The 19,935-nt window shown below is 38.5% G+C and overlaps 2 protein-coding genes across 2 annotated transcripts in view; one reads left to right on the top strand and one right to left on the bottom strand.

Moving 5' to 3' along the window:
• Positions 1-19,935, top strand: part of LOC581185 (exportin-T) — a 60,065-nt gene that overhangs the window by 17,623 nt on the left and 22,507 nt on the right. Inside the window, exons 7-15 of the mRNA XM_781199.5 lie at positions 36-305; positions 1,123-1,202; positions 2,636-2,792; positions 13,807-14,033; positions 14,507-14,651; positions 15,217-15,267; positions 15,827-16,060; positions 16,710-16,805; positions 17,619-17,761. Of these exons, the coding sequence (XP_786292.3) occupies positions 36-305; positions 1,123-1,202; positions 2,636-2,792; positions 13,807-14,033; positions 14,507-14,651; positions 15,217-15,267; positions 15,827-16,060; positions 16,710-16,805; positions 17,619-17,761 (1,403 nt within the window). The remainder of the gene's footprint in view (positions 1-35; positions 306-1,122; positions 1,203-2,635; positions 2,793-13,806; positions 14,034-14,506; positions 14,652-15,216; positions 15,268-15,826; positions 16,061-16,709; positions 16,806-17,618; positions 17,762-19,935) is intronic.
• LOC115919203 lies at positions 4,217-13,166 on the bottom strand. The gene is made up of 2 exons (XM_030972383.1): positions 12,995-13,166; positions 4,217-12,316 (listed from the first exon to the last, which is right to left on the bottom strand). Exon 2 carries the CDS (start codon positions 12,187-12,189, stop codon positions 6,724-6,726), a length of 5,466 nt encoding a protein of 1,821 aa, XP_030828243.1. The 5' UTR covers positions 12,190-12,316; positions 12,995-13,166; the 3' UTR covers positions 4,217-6,723.

The raw sequence follows: 19,935 nt of genomic DNA, 5'->3' as shown, positions 1-19,935 counted from the left end.
TCAAACATTTTCATCCCTTTCTCTTTTTACTACAGAAAAACTATGAATCTTCCAACCCCGAGCTAGCCTGTCTGTGCCTGGAGGTCGTCGGTGTCTACGTATCGTGGATCGACATCAGCTTGATAGCCAACGAGCGCTTCGTGGGCCTCCTCCTCCATCACCTGTCCATCGATGTCCTGAGGGAGAGTGCTTGTGACTGCTTCCATGAGATCATTGAGAAGGGCATGGATCCGGTGGCCAAGACTGAACTGGTGGAATCTGTGACCAAAGTCCTGCAGGACTCTGGAGTCATACCACCTTCAGGGGTAGGCTTAATGAGAATATTCAGTTAGGCCTAAAAAACAAAAGATGTTGTATTGCCCTTTAGGTGCCAAAACATGGGTCGGTCGGTCAGAAATCTTCTTTGTTTTTTTAACTTTTTGTTGTTGTTGTTGACTCCCTCTTTGGGCTGATATTTTTCAGTTTTTTTTCTAAAAAACGGTTTTAAAAAAAATAAATCAAAAGCCGACCGTTGATTTAAAAAATTTGGGATCGGTCACAAAGGGCAGAACAAAACCACTTTTTTTTTTTTTAGGCCTAATGTTTATGAAAAGAAAATTGGAGTGATAAGTGTTGAATATATGTTCTTGTATTGGAGTTCATTTAATATAATATATATGGTCTAGGTATTTTGATAATCCATCCTTGATTTTCAATGAATGTTTGTTTAAATATTAGTAAGGAATGCCAAAACAGAAGCGATCTCTCACATCTGTCCTTGCCAGAAGATCCCCACAACGGAGTGATCGTACAGAAGTTCATACAAAATTGAACACACACAGTTGTTTGCAGGGATTTATATAGTTATTTTACTTCTTATTTGTTTAGTATTCTACTTCAAAAGAAATTGATGTGACAGTGGGAGGAGGGTGCAGAAGTATTTTGTATTCTTGTGTTCAATTTATTTTGTTTCATTGTGTTGATCCATCCCATCATTTTGTCTCCATCCAGTTGACTAGCCAACCAACAATATGTTAATTGCCCATTGTAAGATACAATAATTTGATGTGCTTGGTTGAGATTTTTACCAGAAAATTCATGCTATTAGTATAAATTTCTGTTTCTTTCCTCTCACTTTCCTAGGAAGAAGACATAGATTTTGTAGCAAAGCTGTCCAAACTCACCAACGGCATTGGATGCAACCTCATATCATCGTGGCAAAAGTGAGTGTCGCCCTCTCTAGGTGATCCAAAATTTGCTCCTGGGACAGTTACTCTAAGCCTTATTTCATCAGACATATGGTTAGGGTCATGGTTGCAGTTGGGTTTAGGTTAAGTTTAAGGTTAGGGTGTTTTAGTCTGGTGCTAAAATTAGGAATTTGGTTATGTAGGAAATTGATCATGGAGCAAATGTTGCAGGAGTATGTGTTGTACATGGTGTCTAGCTCAGGTAGCTTACCCAAATGCAGTGGCACGAAAAACTTGAAAAGACATATCCAGGACTTAAAATGTGTGATGTTTTATGATGTCGGTGATATCTGAATCTGAATGAAAGTGTAGGTAATATTAAGCCTTATCGTGGTGTACATACCAGCTCCGAATCCTAATGAATATTCCTCACTTAACAATGATTACAGAAATAATAAAATTGCCAAATCTATTCTATTTGTATCATAAATTTGTTTGCAAGTAGGGAATATGTAATAAGTTATGATCTATCCGACTGTGTATTATGTGTACTTGTCTATATCTAAGTTTTGTTGAAATGCTTTTTAATACTTGTAAAACTTGCAATGTAATGTAGCTTTCGGGCTACCATTTTGCAGTTGTCTAATAAAACCATTCTACTACTACTACTACTAATGATGTGGTTCTACCTCATGTGATAAAACCATGATTTTCATCAATTATCCATTTTGCGCTCTGCTCGCGTCTTTTCTTGCCATAACATCCTGCTAAGCTATCTTATCCTGACTATCCTGTCTAGTCTCTGCCAAGAATTGCTAACCGTTCACTCAGTCTGTAGTATCATCTGTTACTCTATGTCCAAGGTTAATTAATTCTAGATTGGTTTTAGGCTGTTGTGGTATTGAACATATTCCAAATGGAAATTTGCTTCAAGGTAGCACCATTGATTTAATACCAATCCCTCAAGTAAGCATGTAGCGGTAGTGAACAACATGACTTGTAGGATGACGCTTTGTAATAGATGTTCTTTGAAGATCATTACATCGTAAGATGACATCATTAAAGGGATCCGGTAACTTTGTCTTAGATCCTTTAAAAAAATCTTTGATTTAGCTCATGCTGCAATGATAATTATAAACCTTTAGGTCAGTCAGGAACCTCATGACTTTAACAAGCCGATCGCCTGTCTGATTATCAAGATATTTATGATTGAAAATCAAAATCAAATTTTGCGTTTGACAAACGGTTTTCATAACACAACAATCTATTGGGGAAAACGAGTATGGTAAAACCGGTCACTCAAAGGTTTTTACTTTTTTGAGGTACTTCTTGATCATTTTGAAGCGCAATTTTGTTTAGGGCTTCAATATAACACCATATCACAGACACTGATAACACATAGGGCCATGCATCTCAGATTTAACATTGTTAAACGATCCCTTTAATGTATCTTTTCTTCTCTTTTACAGACTGGTGAAGAGTAAGAACTCTGTTGGAGCTCTGAATACATTACAAGCCATAGATAGTAAACTACCCCTGCTCTTCATGTTCCTTGGTCATGAAGACGATGACATCTCGTTAGCCGTATCAGAGTTTGCCAGGGACTATATAGGTATTCTAAAACAGGTCAGTGCAAGCGATAAATCTATTATGTTACTTTGAAAATAATCTTGATTAGTGTCCCATCATTTCTTTTGTTTGTCTTGGCCACTCATTTATGGAACAGTTTTCCTTTATGTAGCATCATTATACATTAGAAATAGAATTAGCGAGGTCTCAAAATTTACTTTTAAGATATTTCTGCAGTTATTTCTCTCTTCTTTTTTCTTCACTTTTTGTCAAATATATATTGTTCTCTATCATGAAGAGCTGCTGAAAATTATGTTCATTTTTACTGAACTTGTACTAGGAAACCATCTAGTATGAAGTGGATTGTGTATCCTAAAGAACAGTAGAAAGTATTTTGTCCCACTTTTAATCAAAACTAGATTGTAACTTATCTATCTAGGGCAGCCATTATATAGATCAAATGATGCATTTTGGGTAATGAAGTGAAATATAGCTGACAGTTGCATGTAGAGTGTGGGTACATGCATTACGGACATCTTAAAACAGTTTTAAAGCTTATCAACACTAGTGTGGCTAGAAGGGATTAGACCACACAGCAAGGTCACTGACAGGTGGCTATCTCATCAACTCAGCTCTCAAATAACATAAGAAATAGAGGATCATGGGGGACCAACAGGCACCGATTGGGGAAGTTTTCTATATAGAGGGAGCAAGTAGCTACAAGTAGGACAGTGGGGCTTTAATATCATTGCGTTTTTCCAATTACAATAAATTTCAAGTAAATGACTTACAAGCGTGATAGGATGTGGTTAGCTAATCAGCAAAAACAATCTTAATTCATGTCAAGGGTTTAGTTTACAGTGTGCCAAGCTTGTTAACATTGTTTAATTTATTCATTTACAACATGACAGGACATAAACAGATTTAATAGGGTATTACAGAACAGTTTCATCTTAAATTTCAAGGACCTGTAGTGACCAGCGGATCGTACGAGAGGTTGAGATTATTTCTGAATATATTTATGATTTCTTTTAGACTTAATAAACAAAAGTCTTGTTATTATGAAACAAATTAATCATGTTCATTTCGTTACATGATTCTTTTCATTTAATTATTCTATTACAGAATGAAAGAAATTTGAAAGGAAATTAGGAGGTTGACATTATAATGTTTAATAGTTAAGTGCTGAACTAGGTTTAAATTAAATCAGGTTTAATAGTCTGCCTTTATGATCATGCATTATTAAATCTCGATTGATTCTTTTTCCATCCTGTCAATTAATAACAGATTGGTACACTGAATAAGAGCCAGATTGCCAATGCACTGAGACTCTTTCTCATCCTCCTCAATAACTTTTGTTAGAACGAGGAATATAACTTAACTGTCATTATCACCGTCATCTCCACTACCACCACTGTGACGTTAAATTCTGCTGAAGTGACCCCAACAGTAGGCTTAAAGAAAGGACGACGACATCCAAGTTGAGATACGTGCATAAAATGCAGTTCATCTGTAATATCAATAAAACAAACAAGCAATCATAAGCATGTGTACAAATTCACATGAATAAACAAACATCTATTGTATCGCACAACTAGCTTGCCATAATTGACCTTAATATGCATAACTGAGTAAAGAAAACCTTCAAGAATAAACTATGTGAGTAAAGCTCACTTGTGCAAACACAAACTGTATAACTGCCTCATTTATCTTATTCTAATGAACTGTCTCAAATTCTACCTTTGTTTACAAATATAACCCTTACAAATCATACCTCTCTATCTTGTAGGTTAACGTCATACACAAATAAACCCTCGACCAGCCTTATTTCCTGCCTCTATCTTACACTCTTTACTTGGTTCCTGAACTAAATTCCTATTTGCTTCTACACCCTTGACATTCTTTATAACCAAGGAAAACAATTCATACTCTTGTTTCATGTCAATTATCATCACTCATTACACACAAATCTAGATTATCCTCAACACAAACTGATATATGCACAAATTGTGCATTCACACACGTTATCCTACGTTTGTCTATATGTGGTGCTACATGCACAGACAACATTTTAACGTACTTTTCATCTTAAAATTACAGAAAACTAGATTTATATCTTGTGCCATTTTTGGCCTCATACAAACAATTAAAGATTGATTTATACAAATAACAGCTTTATAGTACTTACAACATTGGGCTTGTCTCGATTGTCGGGGATTACTGATGGAATCACTGTCCACAAAACATTTCAAATTTCGTGACTTTTAGGCTGGCCAACTACAAACGCCCTCTTACGACCAAATGAAATTATGGTTAATCTGAACCGACGTCATGACAGAAAACTTTCTAAATCTTACATCCCGGCCCCTTAAATGCGTAGCCACAGCAAAGCATTTATCCAAATAACTTCAACTTCCATTCAAATTGTCTAACTTTTCTGTTAATAAAACACAACTAAACATTCAGAATTTACACTCAACTCTGCATAGCACATTCCATTAATTTCATTTACACAATGTAGTACATTACAGTAAATGCCTTTAGGGTGAATTTATAGCCTATACACAACAAACACTTGTCGTCTAAAAATGTATACCGACAGGTCAATTAAAGTAACATTGGGCAAAAAGATCAGTTGCCTTAATAGAGTACACATTAACTAAATCTCAACACAATTGTTGACACTCTGTAGCAAATAACAATAACAAGGATTGTTAAAGTCCTTGACATTCCTTACACACTTTGAGTTATCTAGTGAATTACCAAAGGAAAATACGAAATATATCAGCTCAAACATAATGATTCTACATGTACCTCTATGCACTAGAGCTGCTAACTACTCAGAACTGTGTATTTCAGTACTCGATTCTTGAAACTAAACCCCCTTTTTTGTGAGTTTTCAAGCAAAATTCAGTAGCCCACCACTAAGTACAACAGGGTTACACACAAAAAATGATTTTCAAATTCAGAAAATGGTGCTTCTGTGATTAAACTTTCTCATCATTCGCAATCTTGAGTAAATTGTCAATTTACTTCTGGTATACAAAACTTTAGTTCAACTATCCCCTTCATATCAAATATCCTCCTTTGGGTCTATGCATCAAATATCAACACAATTCGGTTCTTTAAAGTTTCAACTTGAACTAGACACTACATATTTGTATGCTCATGCATTGACCAAATAACATGTTATCATGACAAATGATTCTCATTTGTAGTGGTCAAATATTTAACTCCTGCTCTTAGGAAAAAACATGTAAGAAATTACGTATGAATATCGTTCGAACAAAAAAATCTTTCAGCAATAGTCTCAGTTCAATACTGAAATGAATACATGTATTCTGAAGTCCATTATAGTCTTTCTTCAAGTATTGACTAATAAACATAATATGACATAGTCTATAACAAGGCTGAAATGTTTATTACTCTTCAAGAGTAGAGTCCACTGTCCTCAAATATAACGTGCCCGATTTACCTCAAGGGCACAATGTTACCGCAAATAGTCTTGTATAAAGTCTGAGGACTGTTTTTATCAATTTCTTGCGCTTAAACAAGTTTGTTGCTGTAAACGAGTTCTGTCTTGCGTCGACGTCAGTCTAACTTGAATATGATGATCAGGATCTTTCGCTTGTCACGGATCAGGATAATTGCGACATAAAAAATTCACAAGAGGCGGCGCTAGGCTCTCACCTCGCACGTTTAATTCATCGTGCATCAAATATAATTATCTCACATAAGAAACTAATGCTCCAATTTAGTCGTTCTTCGCTGTGGATCCATTTAAATTGAGATCGCTCTCCACGGTTCACCAATTTACGCTCTTTGCTTCTTCCAAAACTGAAACATGATGATCAGGATCTTACGCTCGTCACGGATCAGGAAAATTGCGACACAAAAATTCACAAGAGGCGGCGCTAGGCTCTCACCTCGCACGTTTAATTCACCGTGCATCAATATAATTATCTCACATAAGAAATGAATGCTCCAATTAGTCGCTGTGGTTCACCAATACGCTATCTGCTTCTTCCAAAAGACATAGTTTCTGCACAGGCCTGACTAGGATACCGGTGCTATGTTTCAGCTTCACCGATCGGACGAGCTTGTCCTTCCCAGGATAGGTTTCGATTACTCTTCCCGTCAACCACTTGTTCCTCGGCAGATTGTCGATAATCAGCACGATGTCACCTTCCTCCAGATTTCTCGTCTCTTTCAGCCACTTCTGCCGCTGTTGTAAGGAAGGTAGGTATTCCTTCACCCACCTGCGCCAAAATAAGTCTGCCAGGTATTGAATCTGCCGCCAGCGTCGACGTCCATACAGATCATGTTTCTGGAACACATCAGGTGGTAGAGCATTTTTTGACCTCAGGAGCAGCAGATGATTTGGTGTGAGAGGCTCTGCATCCCTTGCGTCATCAGATGTTATGGTGAGTGGACGCCCATTGATAATTGCCTCTACTAGACACATAAGAGTCGTTAAGCCCTCATCATTCAGAACCTGCTGCTTCATGACTGCATTCAAGACCTTTCTCGTAGTTCTGATTTGTCTTTCCCATGATCCACCCATATGGGATGCTCTCGGTGGATTGAATTTCCAATCAATTCCTTGTTGAAGGAGATTATCGTGGATCTTCTCCTGGTTCCATCGTTTCAATCCCTCCCTCAGTTCACGTTCAGCACCTATGAAATTTGTACCATTGTCGGATCTGATAATCTCTGGTTGTCCTCTGCGTGAAATAAATCTCTGAAGGGCATTCAGAAATGAATCCGTCTCCAATGAATGCAGTACCTCTATGTGTATTGCTCTTATAACCAGACAAGTGAATATACATCCATATCTCTTCACAGAGCTCCTTCCTTGTCTCACCATGTATGGGCCAAAGCAGTCAACTCCCACGTTACTGAATGGAGGTTTTTCTGGTACCACTCTATCTGCCGGCAAATCTGCCATCTTCTGTTCCACTGGTTTTGCACGTTGACGTTTACATGTGAAACACTTGTGTAGTACATGACGAACTGCTAACCTCCCTCTGATTATCCAAAATCGTTGTCTGAGTAGGGATAGCACATACTCCTTCCCTGAGTGACCACACATAATGTGGTAATGTCTCACCAAAAGCTGTACTACATGATGCTTGGAAGGCAAAATCACTGGGTGTTTTGTCTGCTCTTCTAGTGGTGCATTGTGTAGTCTTCCTCCAACACATATCAATCCTTCGTCTGTGAGTTTCACGCTCAATTTAGATAGTGGGCTGGATTTTGCTATTCGAGTGGGCGACCGTTGTGTAGTCTTATTTTGCTGTAAGACTCTGTACTCCTCAGCATAGGTCTGTTGCTGAACGTATCTGACAATTGCTTCTTCAGCTACAGTCATCTCATCAACTGTTACTGGCTGCTTCATATCCAGTAAATTCATATCTTTGCGTGCCTTTCTTCTCAAGCACTCCTTGACCTTCAGGATCCATGCAATACCTTTCTTCAGCCGGAACCAGGACGAGTAACTTTCAAGGAGTCTATCTGTCGCCTTGACTTCAGATTCGGCTGCAGCAAACACTCCAGTCTTGTCTTGCTTTACCTCTGGGTCATGCTCTAAGCTAGACTCATTCACTGTCAAGCTTTTAGGCCAATCGCATTCTTCTGACCACAAAAATTTTGGCCCTTCTTTCCATCGTCCAGTCAATTCCTCAGCTGTCATTCCACGCGAGGCATCATCGGCTGGATTGACATCAGTGTTAACATGTCGCCACTGCCTTGGTTCAGATCCCTCATGAATGGTTGTAATTCTGTTTGCTACAAACGTATGGAAACGTTTATCCTCATTCTTCACATAATGAAGTACTATTGAACTGTCAGTCCAAAACACTGACTCTTTGAGCGGCAGATCCAGTTCCCGTTGTATCATACTGTCTATAGTGACAGAGAGTGTAGCCGCCATCAGTTCAAGCCGTGGGATTGTCATCCTCTTCAGGGGTGCAAGACGTGACCTTGCAAATAGTATGCTGCAGTGCACCTGACCCTCAACATCCTTCATCCGCAGGTAGGAAACGACTCCATAGGCTTTCTCTGAAGCATCTGCAAAGTGATGTAGCTTATACTCTGCTACCTTGCCAAAGTCATGTGGTTTGATGCATCTGTTGACCTGGAATTCAGTCATCTTGGGTAGTTCCTGTAACCATTCATTCCATCTCTCTATTTCCTTGCTTGGAATCTCCTCATCCCATGCAAGTTTAAGTCTGGTTAGTTCCTGCAAGATCATCTTAGCCTTTAGGATGAAAGGACTGGCGTAACCGAGAGGGTCGTAGATGGAAGATACAACACTCAAGATACCCCTCCTGGTTTGGGGTTTGTCCTTGGGTCTAAATTTGTACAGCAAACAATCAGTTTCTACATCCCAGCTGATTCCAAGTGCTCTCTCGACTGGAAGAGCATCATGATTGAGATCCAGACCCCTCACATCTTTAGCTCTCTCTTCTTCTGGTATGGATTGCAGGACAAATGGGTTGTTACTGACCCATTTGGTTAATCTGAAGCCTCCTTCACTGAGCAAGACCATCAAGTCCGCAGCAAGTTTCACCGCTGTTTCTTCATTCTCAACTGACACCAGGCAGTCGTCCACATAGAAGTTCTCGAGAATGGCCTTAGATGCTTCCACTTTACCATTACCATCACCGTTTCTTGCTGTCTGACGAAGTGCATGGCTGCACACACTTGGGCTCCACGTACCTCCGAAGAGGTGGACGCACATCCGGTAGACCAGCGGTTCCTTGTTGAAGTCTCCGTCCTTCCACCACAAGAATCTCAACACGTCTCGATCTTCTGGAGGTACCCTCACTTGGTGGAACATTGCCTCTATATCTGACATGAGTGCTACTGGTTGCTGGCGGAATCTAAGCAAAACTCCCATCAAATTGTTGATAAGGTCCGGCCCCTGTAACACTGCATCATTCAAAGATACCCCTTGGTGCTTGGCCGCACAATCGAACACGATTCGCATCTTGTCTGGTTTTTGGGGATTCAAGACTGGATGGTGGGGCAAATACCAAACAGGGGTGTCCTTGGGTTGCCTAGTCTCCTCACTAACTTCCTCTGCATAGCCTTTCCTGAGGAGATCCTCTATGCCCTGTTTGTATTTCACATACATTGCTTGATCTCTTTGCAATCTCCTTGCCAACGATTTCAAACGCTGTTCTGCACTCCACTTGTTATCAGGCAAGTTAGGTGGTCTCCTTCTGAAGGGCACCGGTAGTTGGAAATGTGCACCTTCCCGCTGGATGTCCCTCTCCCATATTTCCATTACCTTCTTGTCATTGACTGACATTGCCTTGTCTTTCTTAAGCACATCTGTAGCTTCGATCTTCCAGAATTGGCTGACTTGTTCCTCCAGTCTATCATTACTGTCAATGAAGCTAGATGTAGCTTTGGGTACACCATCTGAACTGGAACCTACAGGTCCACTCACTGACCAACCCAATTTGGTCCTAACAGCATAAGGGCCATGCTGTCCTCGTCTCACCTCGATAGGTATCAAGGCTTCAGGTGAATCCTGCCCTATCAACAGTCCAACTTCATGTCGTTCAATGATCGGGAGGTTGATTCCTTCTAAGTGATGATATCCTGAAATGTCATCCACATTGGCAATGTGTGTGTCTCTGATATTAATGGCGTCTCTGGTATACACACAGGGTAGCTTCACACAGTCTGTATCTGGTCCCGTGTCTGCAATCAGACTAATCACTGAGGTCTCTATGGGGCTATTACGCTTCTCCAGTGTTGTCAGGCTTAAACTTTGCTTCCTTCCAGTAGCATTGAGTTCTCTGGCCAAAGTGGCTGTACAAAATGTACTGGTTGAACCAGAATCCAACAGTGCATATGTATTCACAAATACATTCTCTCCTTGAGCTCTAACCCTCACTGGAACAATGGGAAGCACACACCTTCCGGCCCCTGTGACACACTTCTTAACAAACCCATTCTGGACTTGATGGACTTCGTTGTTCTGGGTTTCAACTGGAGCCTGTGTCGTTGTCATCCTTCCTGCAGATGAAGATGCATCCTGTGCAAAATGGAGAAATTTTGTGTGTTTTCTCTGGCATCCTTGTACTGAGCATCTTCTATTCAATCTGCAAAACCTACTGGTGTGGCCAGATTGCAGGCAGTTGAAACACAGTCTGTTGTCCTGAGCAAACTGAAATCTCATCTCGGGTGCCATGGATTTAAAACTGTCGCACCCAAACAAGGAATGTTCTTGCCTACACTTCAGGCACTTCAGGTTGACTGCTACTTCTGTTACCTCTGTAGCGTACATGTAGTTACTTCTTGTACTCTTCTTGTTGAAAGCTGGGTTTGAAGTTTCAACTCTTTTTGTTGTTGCTGTCAGATCTCCAAAGACAGGATCATTGGCTTCCTCAGCAGCGTTGGAGACAAACCTTGCCATGTCCGAGATATCGGGAGAACGCTCCTGCTGTCTGATGTCTCTCACCAACTTTAACCATCTACCTTTAAGGTAATATGGAAGTCTCTCAGCCACCTTCAGCAACTCTCTCTGGCTACTAATTTCCTGCAGTAGATCCATTGCTCGAAGAGTTTCCATGCTGATCTTCAACTCATCTGCAAACTTCTGCAGCCCCTTCCGGTCATTCGCATGGCAGATTGGACCAGTGGTTATACGTTTGATCCAGGCTTCTCCTATCTTGTACTTGCTGCCAAAGCGTTCCACCAACAGCTCTCTGGCTCGTTGGTACCCATACAGTGGTTCCATGACCATACAGCACTGTATGATGCCCTTAACTTCTCCTTCACAGCAATGATATAACTTCATAAGTTTTGTCCCACTATCGAGTGAAGATCGACCAATTAAGTTGTCGAACGACATCATAAATTCATGGAAGTGCAAAGGACTCCCATCAAACTTCATCATCTCTACATTAGCCAGACTGATAGCTTCCAACCATCGTTGTTGCTGAACTTGGGTCTGCAGATAAAATTCTCGGTCGTCTCGTGGTTGATAAGCTTGACCTGAAATGGGAGATGAAGCCATTTGCTGAGCTGGAAAAGGAATAGTCTCTTGTAGGAGCGCAGGTTCCTTGACATCATGATTGCTGACATGATGATGATGTTCCGTAGCATGCTCTGCACTTTCATGCACCTGCTTGACATTCTGCTGACTGGAACTCCTATTCCCTATACTCGACACCTTACTGCCACTCCTGTGTTGCTCATACACGTCTTCTTCTGCCTCTGCTGCGCTGAGCTTGGCACGTAAGAGTAACTTAGCCTTCCTTTGTTTAAGGCGTATTTCTTCGAGTTCTATCTCTTGTTCTTCCTGGAGAACTGCTAATTCTGCTGCTATTGCAGCCCTCTTGGCCCTGGTCCTAAGTCCAGATGACGTGGTGGAACTCTTCCCAACCTGACTTGCAGAATCCTCTGGATTGACATCATCAACACCTACTTGACTCATGGTGACGAATGCTAAAGCTGTTATGAACTTTGTGTGACGTTAAATTCTGCTGAAGTGACCCCAACAGTAGGCTTAAAGAAAGGACGACGACATCCAAGTTGAGATACGTGCATAAAATGCAGTTCATCTGTAATATCAATAAAACAAACAAGCAATCATAAGCATGTGTACAAATTCACATGAATAAACAAACATCTATTGTATCGCACAACTAGCTTGCCATAATTGACCTTAATATGCATAACTGAGTAAAGAAAACCTTCAAGAATAAACTATGTGAGTAAAGCTCACTTGTGCAAACACAAACTGTATAACTGCCTCATTTATCTTATTCTAATGAACTGTCTCAAATTCTACCTTTGTTTACAAATATAACCCTTACAAATCATACCTCTCTATCTTGTAGGTTAACGTCATACACAAATAAACCCTCGACCAGCCTTATTTCCTGCCTCTATCTTACACTCTTTACTTGGTTCCTGAACTAAATTCCTATTTGCTTCTACACCCTTGACATTCTTTATAACCAAGGAAAACAATTCATACTCTTGTTTCATGTCAATTATCATCACTCATTACACACAAATCTAGATTATCCTCAACACAAACTGATATATGCACAAATTGTGCATTCACACACGTTATCCTACGTTTGTCTATATGTGGTGCTACATGCACAGACAACATTTTAACGTACTTTTCATCTTAAAATTACAGAAAACTAGATTTATATCTTGTGCCATTTTTGGCCTCATACAAACAATTAAAGATTGATTTATACAAATAACAGCTTTATAGTACTTACAACATTGGGCTTGTCTCGATTGTCGGGGATTACTGATGGAATCACTGTCCACAAAACATTTCAAATTTCGTGACTTTTAGGCTGGCCAACTACAAACGCCCTCTTACGACCAAATGAAATTATGGTTAATCTGAACCGACGTCATGACAGAAAACTTTCTAAATCTTACAACCACCATCATCATCAGAATCATCATAATCATCATAACTGTTGTTATTATTATTTTGTTCCAAACAGATTGGTACCCTGAATGAGAGCCAGATTGCCAATGCACTGAGACTCTTTCTCATCCTCCTCAATAACTTTTGTTAGAACGAGGAATATAACTTAACTGTCATTATCACCGTCATCTCCACCACCACCACCATCATCATCAGAATCATTTTAATCATCACAACTGTTGTTATTATTATTTTGCTTCAAACAGATTGGTACCCTGCATGAGAGCCAGATTGCCAATGCACTGAGACTCTTTCTCATCCTCCTCGATAACTTTTGTTAGAACGAGGAATATAACTTAACTGTCATTATCACCGTCATCTCCACTACCACCACCATCATCATCAGAATCATCATAATCATCACAACTATTGTTATCATTATTATTTTGTTTCAAACAGATTGGTACCCTGAATGAGAGCCAGATTGCCAATGCACTGAGACTCTTTCTCATCCTCCTCAATAACTTTGTTAGAACAAGGAATATAACTTAACTGTCATTATCACCGTCATCTCCACTACCACCACCATCATCATCAGAATCATCATAATCATCATAACTATTGTTATCATTATTATTTTGTTTCAAACAGATTGGTACTCTGAATGAGAGCCAGATTGCCAATGCACAGAGACTCCTTCTCATTCTCCTTGATAAGTTCCGTTACGATGAGACGTACAACTTTGACGCCCAGGGAGAAGATGAGATCATGTTCATCGACTACCGCCGTCAGCTCAAAGTCCTCTTCGACAACCTCGCACAGCTCAACCAGGACATGGTACTTTCTAGTGTCCATTCTGTCGTCATGGAGACGTTAGGGTATGTTAGAGATGTTTTTGTTGCTGTTGTTTTTCTGTTTTGTTAATATGTTTATGGCTTCATGAATATATCTTGAGAATTTTGATGTATAGGTTTATAGCACATCTGCCCTTTTGCTTTGCTCATCAACCCATAGAAGTGTCATAGTCCAGCGGTTTAAGCACTTGACTTGAAATTCAAAGATCGTGGTTCGATCTCTGATTCGGCACTAATGTCCTTTGGCAAGGCATTAATCTACATTTGCCACACTCGACCCAGGTGAGGTAAATGGGTACCTGGCAGGAATTAATTCATTGAAATGCTAGAGCACTGTAATGGCAACTAGGCGAAAGCTGGGGTAATAATTAGTGCTCCTCGGAATAGAATTTCTAGATAGACAGCACTATAAGATTGCCTATTATTATTAATAGCCATACAGGCTATTGCATTGATCACTTACACAAATACTTTCAACCTTTTTATTTTGATCTTAGGCATTGGAGGAGTAAGAAGTTCACCGATGTGGAGCTGGCTGTGAGATTACTGTACCTGTTAGGTGAGGCCATTCCTGCCAAAGAGGGAAACCATTTTGTAGGAGACTCTGCAAGGACAGAACCTATCAAGGAGATGATGAGAATGGTAGGTCCTCGTCTTACTTGTTATCAAGCATCTCATAACTAATCTGTGTAAAATATTCATTACTGTACCCAATAATACATTAACAAACAACCATCCTTCGGTTGTCACACTATTTGAAATCAGATGACTGAACACAGTGAAATCAAGAACTGCCTGTACATACAGACCATTTGTCTATAAAATTATATTTTATGCTTCCTGAGAACAATTGTTTATCACTGGAATCTGGATTTAGAGGAACCTGTATAGAAAGGCCCCCTGTCTCATGTGAGCAGTCATTATTTACAGGTTTCCCTGCACTATTGAATATGGTAGAGAAAGTGAAAGGAGTAAGTCACTCTGCAACATCATCATTCTCTCATCTTATTGAACACTATTATGAAAATTACCTGTAAAGCAGAGATTATTCTATTATCCTCATAGCTAGCTCTATAATTTAACATGGCAGAGTTGCTTCTACATATATTTTTAGTATTTGGAAATTGAATTTTAAAAGATGTGTTCATAGAAATAGTCTATCCTGTGATTTGTTTAATGTAAACATCGTTTCCTTTCTATCTTTCAGTTGGTATCTTCAGGAGTAGTTGGGCATTCACATTGGGCTGTCACATTACAAGTAAGTGTTAAAGTGGAGTGAATAAGCTTGATCTAACAGACATACTGTGCTGTCTTGAATATATGTAGCCACTTATTAAACAAAGAAGTAAGAAACTGCCCGAAGTGAACTTCTTCATTGAGAAAAGAAAAACAAAGTGTAACAGACTTCTTTTTGCCATTCCAGGTGTAAGATACTGAAAACCCCAAATTATGTGAGACAGAGTGTTTTATAGAAGTAGTGTTTACAATATAGAGAAATCATGTTTATTACTGTTTTGAAATATCAATCGCAATAACACTTTCTTTTTCAAAGAGCAAGTACATGGGACAAATTGCTCCATATTAGTAGCGTTTATAATTCAGAGAAATCATGTTCTGTTATTATTTCCAAATATTAATCACAATTATACTTCTTTTTCAAAGAGCGAGCAAGTAATCCATGTCATTTATATGAGTGAACATCAGAATGGTGTACTAATAAATATATATCTTGCATGTTTTCTCTGGCATTGAATTTTGTTATTTTGGATGGCATACATACTTAACCAATATCTTAAAATGTTCTTTTTATGATGTAGGTGTATGAGACGGTTGTCCGCTACGAGAGGTTCTTCAACCACGAACCCCAGCACATCCCCGATATCCTGGTCACTTTCCTAGATGACCGTGGTCTGAGACATCGTCATCCTACGGTCAGGAGCAGGTCAGCGTACCTCTTCACCCGCTTCATCAAGTCACTCAAGCATCATCTGAGTAACTTCACAGAAGAGATCCTGAAGAGGATACAGGACCTTCTCATCATTGTCTTACCAGTAAGTTGGAGTAAAATACTGTATGAGCCGTTTTTGTTAAAAACGTTTTATTTTCATTTATTGTGCATTTCGTAAAAGGGTCACAAATTTAACACCACATGGAAAATGAGTGAGCTGGTAGTGCATATGGAAAATGTATTATAAGTAGCTTGTGTTAATTATTGATAAACAGCAACTCACAAAAAATAACTTTGTCCCTGTCATTCGCCAAAATTTCTACCAGAAAATGACAGCTGATCAAGTACATTGGGTGATTTAAGCATTGTTCACTTATGACGCTGTAATGGTTAAGAGAGGTATCTGAGAAAGCACGTATAGTAATTGCTTATTCTGTGCAACTTCAATTTTTGTTCAGCAGGAAAGACAACTAATTTTCAGAACATGGCTCCTGTATTTTGTTGATGTTCTTTTGTTTTGTTTTGTTTTGTTTTGTTTTCAACTCTGGACCCGATCTTATAAAGAGTTTCAATGGATCTGGATTGATCACAAATGCTCCGATCAATTGCAAATTTAAACTCCCATCTCTTTAGCGCAGAGTTTGATTGATTTTATGTTGCGATTGATTTGAATCATTCGTGACCGTTAAAACGCTTGTCGTGTTACCATCATTGTACTAACCTACCACTCTTTATTTTCTCGATGATAACAGGAGAATGGTCATCCTCCGTTATTGACTACAGATGATCAGCTGTTCCTCTATGAAGTAGCAGGGGTTATCATCACATGTAGTGCCGTTGGACCAGAGGTGAGTCAAGTGATTCAGTCAAACCTATCTGGCCTTTCTAGACAGGTCCTACGAGCCATATTTCTTCCTAGAGGGAAACAATGAATGTGACCACTATAGACAGGTGGCCTTTAAAGAGAGGTGGCTGCTAAGACAGATTTGATTATACTTCACAACATAAAATGCACAACATAAAATGCATACCATAAAACCTCATTTTAAAAAGTGATGATAAGTGTAATATAAATGTAAATAAGTGTAACACAGTGCTTAGTTGCCATTTATGTATACTTTTTTTTTTATTTTAAAGCCCTGGTTTACTACTTTATATCTGTATGAGCCTTAAGATATTCTTGTGTATCAGGAATGAAGTTTGTTTTCACAACAAATACCTCCTGAGCGGGTATTTCTATTTATGATCTGAGTGTTAATCCAAAGTTTTGGTATTGACAGAAAATCAATTCTCAGAGAATGACTTGAACATTACACTGAATTTTTAAGACTAAACAGATATGTGCTATGAAATTATCTTTTAAACTCATGTTATCCCTGTTTGGTAATCAGTCCTACTGTTCATTGATTATAATCTTTCATATTTTTTTAGATCAATCATTTACAGAAATTTGGTCATCTGCATAATGATAACACTGTGGGTTATTATCTATCAAATAAAGATGTATTATAAGAATGAATGAACATGCAATTAATTGAATTAATTGAATTAATTGGATGGATGGATTGATGAATGAGTGAAAGAATTAATATTAATACATTAACAGTACAATTTTAAAAATGTTCTTGTATGTTTTGTTTGTTGTATCATTGATTGAACAGAAGAAGCAGATTCTTCTGAGGAATGTACTAGCACCCATCATAGACAAGTTCAACACCCTCTATCCTAAGTTATGTTCAGAGACGGATGAGCAACGTCAAGTTCTCTTTGCAGAGATCATTGCTCACGCCATAGCTTGCACCAGGTACGGAAATATACTATGGATTTGTCTTTTTCAACCTGTTGATGATGATGATAGATAGATAGATAGTCAAATTTATTTCATTCATCATAACAAACAAAAAAATACAATAACATACAATACCGCATAGATATAAAGTCAAAATAACATACATTACAATATAATATACATCATAAAGGTAATCTAGACAAAATATAGGGAAAAGTGAATATTTATGAGAATGAGGAGACAGCTAGAAAGGAAATGCCTTTTTAGTGCTGCCACCTACACATAACTAGGATAAGATGAGAGTAACAAGACCAGATTGAAGATTTACAGAATAAGTATAAGCATATATACTCAAAAGATTGACAACAAACAAGAACAAGCAAAAAAAGAACCATGATGCATTAGAGCCAGAATTTTGGAAGTTTGTGATATACCAAACTCGATTGTATGCAAAGGATGTGTGTAGTATTTTCATGTACCTTCACATAACCTGTTGTCACCAAAATGAAGAAGAAAAAAAATCTTCATATCTTGTAGTCTAAGGTGCCCCTCCTGAGTCAGAACATAAGGTCAAATGTGATCTATCATATCTAGGCACTCATTTCATTAGTTTGCATATAATTGGGAAGTACCCTTTTGATAAATAGATTACAAAATAATTGTGAGATCAAATGACCTTCATATCATACCTCCCCAAACTTTCCAGTTTGATTTCAAGATAGTTGTGTGCAATGAGAACTTTGATCATTATGGGTCATTATGCTTAAATAGATATTGCTTATCTCAGCAGTGCACTTTTGAATGTTTCATTGTGAATAAGAGATAAACTACTAATCTTGACTTACATGATATCGAGCATTGTTATTGATAATGCAAAGTGCAAAGGCTTAAAAAGTGCAGTTTCACCATTTTCAGGTTTAATCTGAATGAATGAAGACATCATTAGTTGAGGGCCAGGAGGGCAGTAATCCTGTGTTAAATGATATCAGTTAAGCCCTTCTGGCTTTCAACAGATGGTATGTAGGTCAAGCAGATATGCTCACTCAAGCAAAATGTTATGGACTTATGGAAGTACACATCGGAGAATTAATTTGTGTTGTGTTGTATTATTACAGAGTTATTTACAGTTCACCTCTCTAGAGGGCTAGGATAATCAGTCAAGTGGATTATGATTAAAAAAGTTCATCCGCCCTGAAATACCTATGTTAATCGGCTGATTTTATAGGGTAAAAGATCAAAGAAATGGTATCGCTTTTGAATAATAATTATCCCTTCCACCCTGCGAAATATCAGAAAAAGGGGATTATACCTTTATAATCTAAATGTGAGCCGTAGCCTGGGGGCACTCAATCCATGACCTTTTGTTGTTGATTTTTCTCTCATACATGTTTATTGATCATGTCAAATTCCTGTGTTTGCATGATCTAGCATTGAAATAAAGCATGCGAGACAGATGATGGAAAAATTTTGATCAGTGCTGTCTGTTTGGAGTGTAAAGAAATCTTAAAGCCATCCAGGGTCCCATTTCACCAAACTTGTTATCATTTCCAAATCAAAATAACTGTTACAAGCTACTGAAATCGTTGCATTTGATTGGCTGCGACCAAATTTGTCTTGGCAGTTTTTATTCATAACAAGCTCTGTGAAATCGGGTCAAGGTGCTTCCCTGTTGATATGTGGCAATATCCTCACCTGCATAACAACAGTCAATGCCAAGGCCGTGACGTAGGATTGGAAATGGGCTGATTTCACAGTTGACAACCTCTTTTTTTTCTTCGAGTTTCAACGAGCAGGGGGGTCTGATCCTCATAAACATATTGTTGTCTAGGGCACAAACTTTTATTCAGACATCAACATTTTTAAAATATGTTGACCTATTCAAGTAGAAACATGTTTTGACATTCCTCCTTAGGATACACATAAAACTTATAAAATTGTGACATTGCCAATACAGAACTTGTTTGCCTATTCAAATCAGTACACAGTGCCTACACTACAATCGTTATGCCTCAATAAATCATTTTTTCTAAGTTTTTTGTATGAAAGTAATAATGCTGATATGGATCAGTAATTTCTTATTTGAAAAAATAAATACCGTGTTTGTGTACTATCCCAGGCATTTTCATATCTGTCGCCCTTTCCATCACATATTTACAATGTACACAAAAGCTTTCTTTGTTTTACCAAAA

This window comes from Strongylocentrotus purpuratus, unplaced genomic scaffold (assembly GCF_000002235.5).
Source record: "Strongylocentrotus purpuratus isolate Spur 01 unplaced genomic scaffold, Spur_5.0 spur5_scaffold_6, whole genome shotgun sequence".
Taxonomy (NCBI): Eukaryota; Metazoa; Echinodermata; class Echinoidea; order Camarodonta; family Strongylocentrotidae; genus Strongylocentrotus; species Strongylocentrotus purpuratus.
The sequence above is the reverse complement of the archived record's forward strand: the minus strand, read 5'-3'. Positions and strand labels throughout refer to the sequence as shown.

Excerpts from the sequence above, each read along its gene's own strand:
- LOC115919203 (XM_030972383.1), bottom strand. The coding sequence starts at position 12,189 with ATGAGTCAAGTAGGTGTTGATGATGTCAATCCAGAGGATTCTGCAAGT.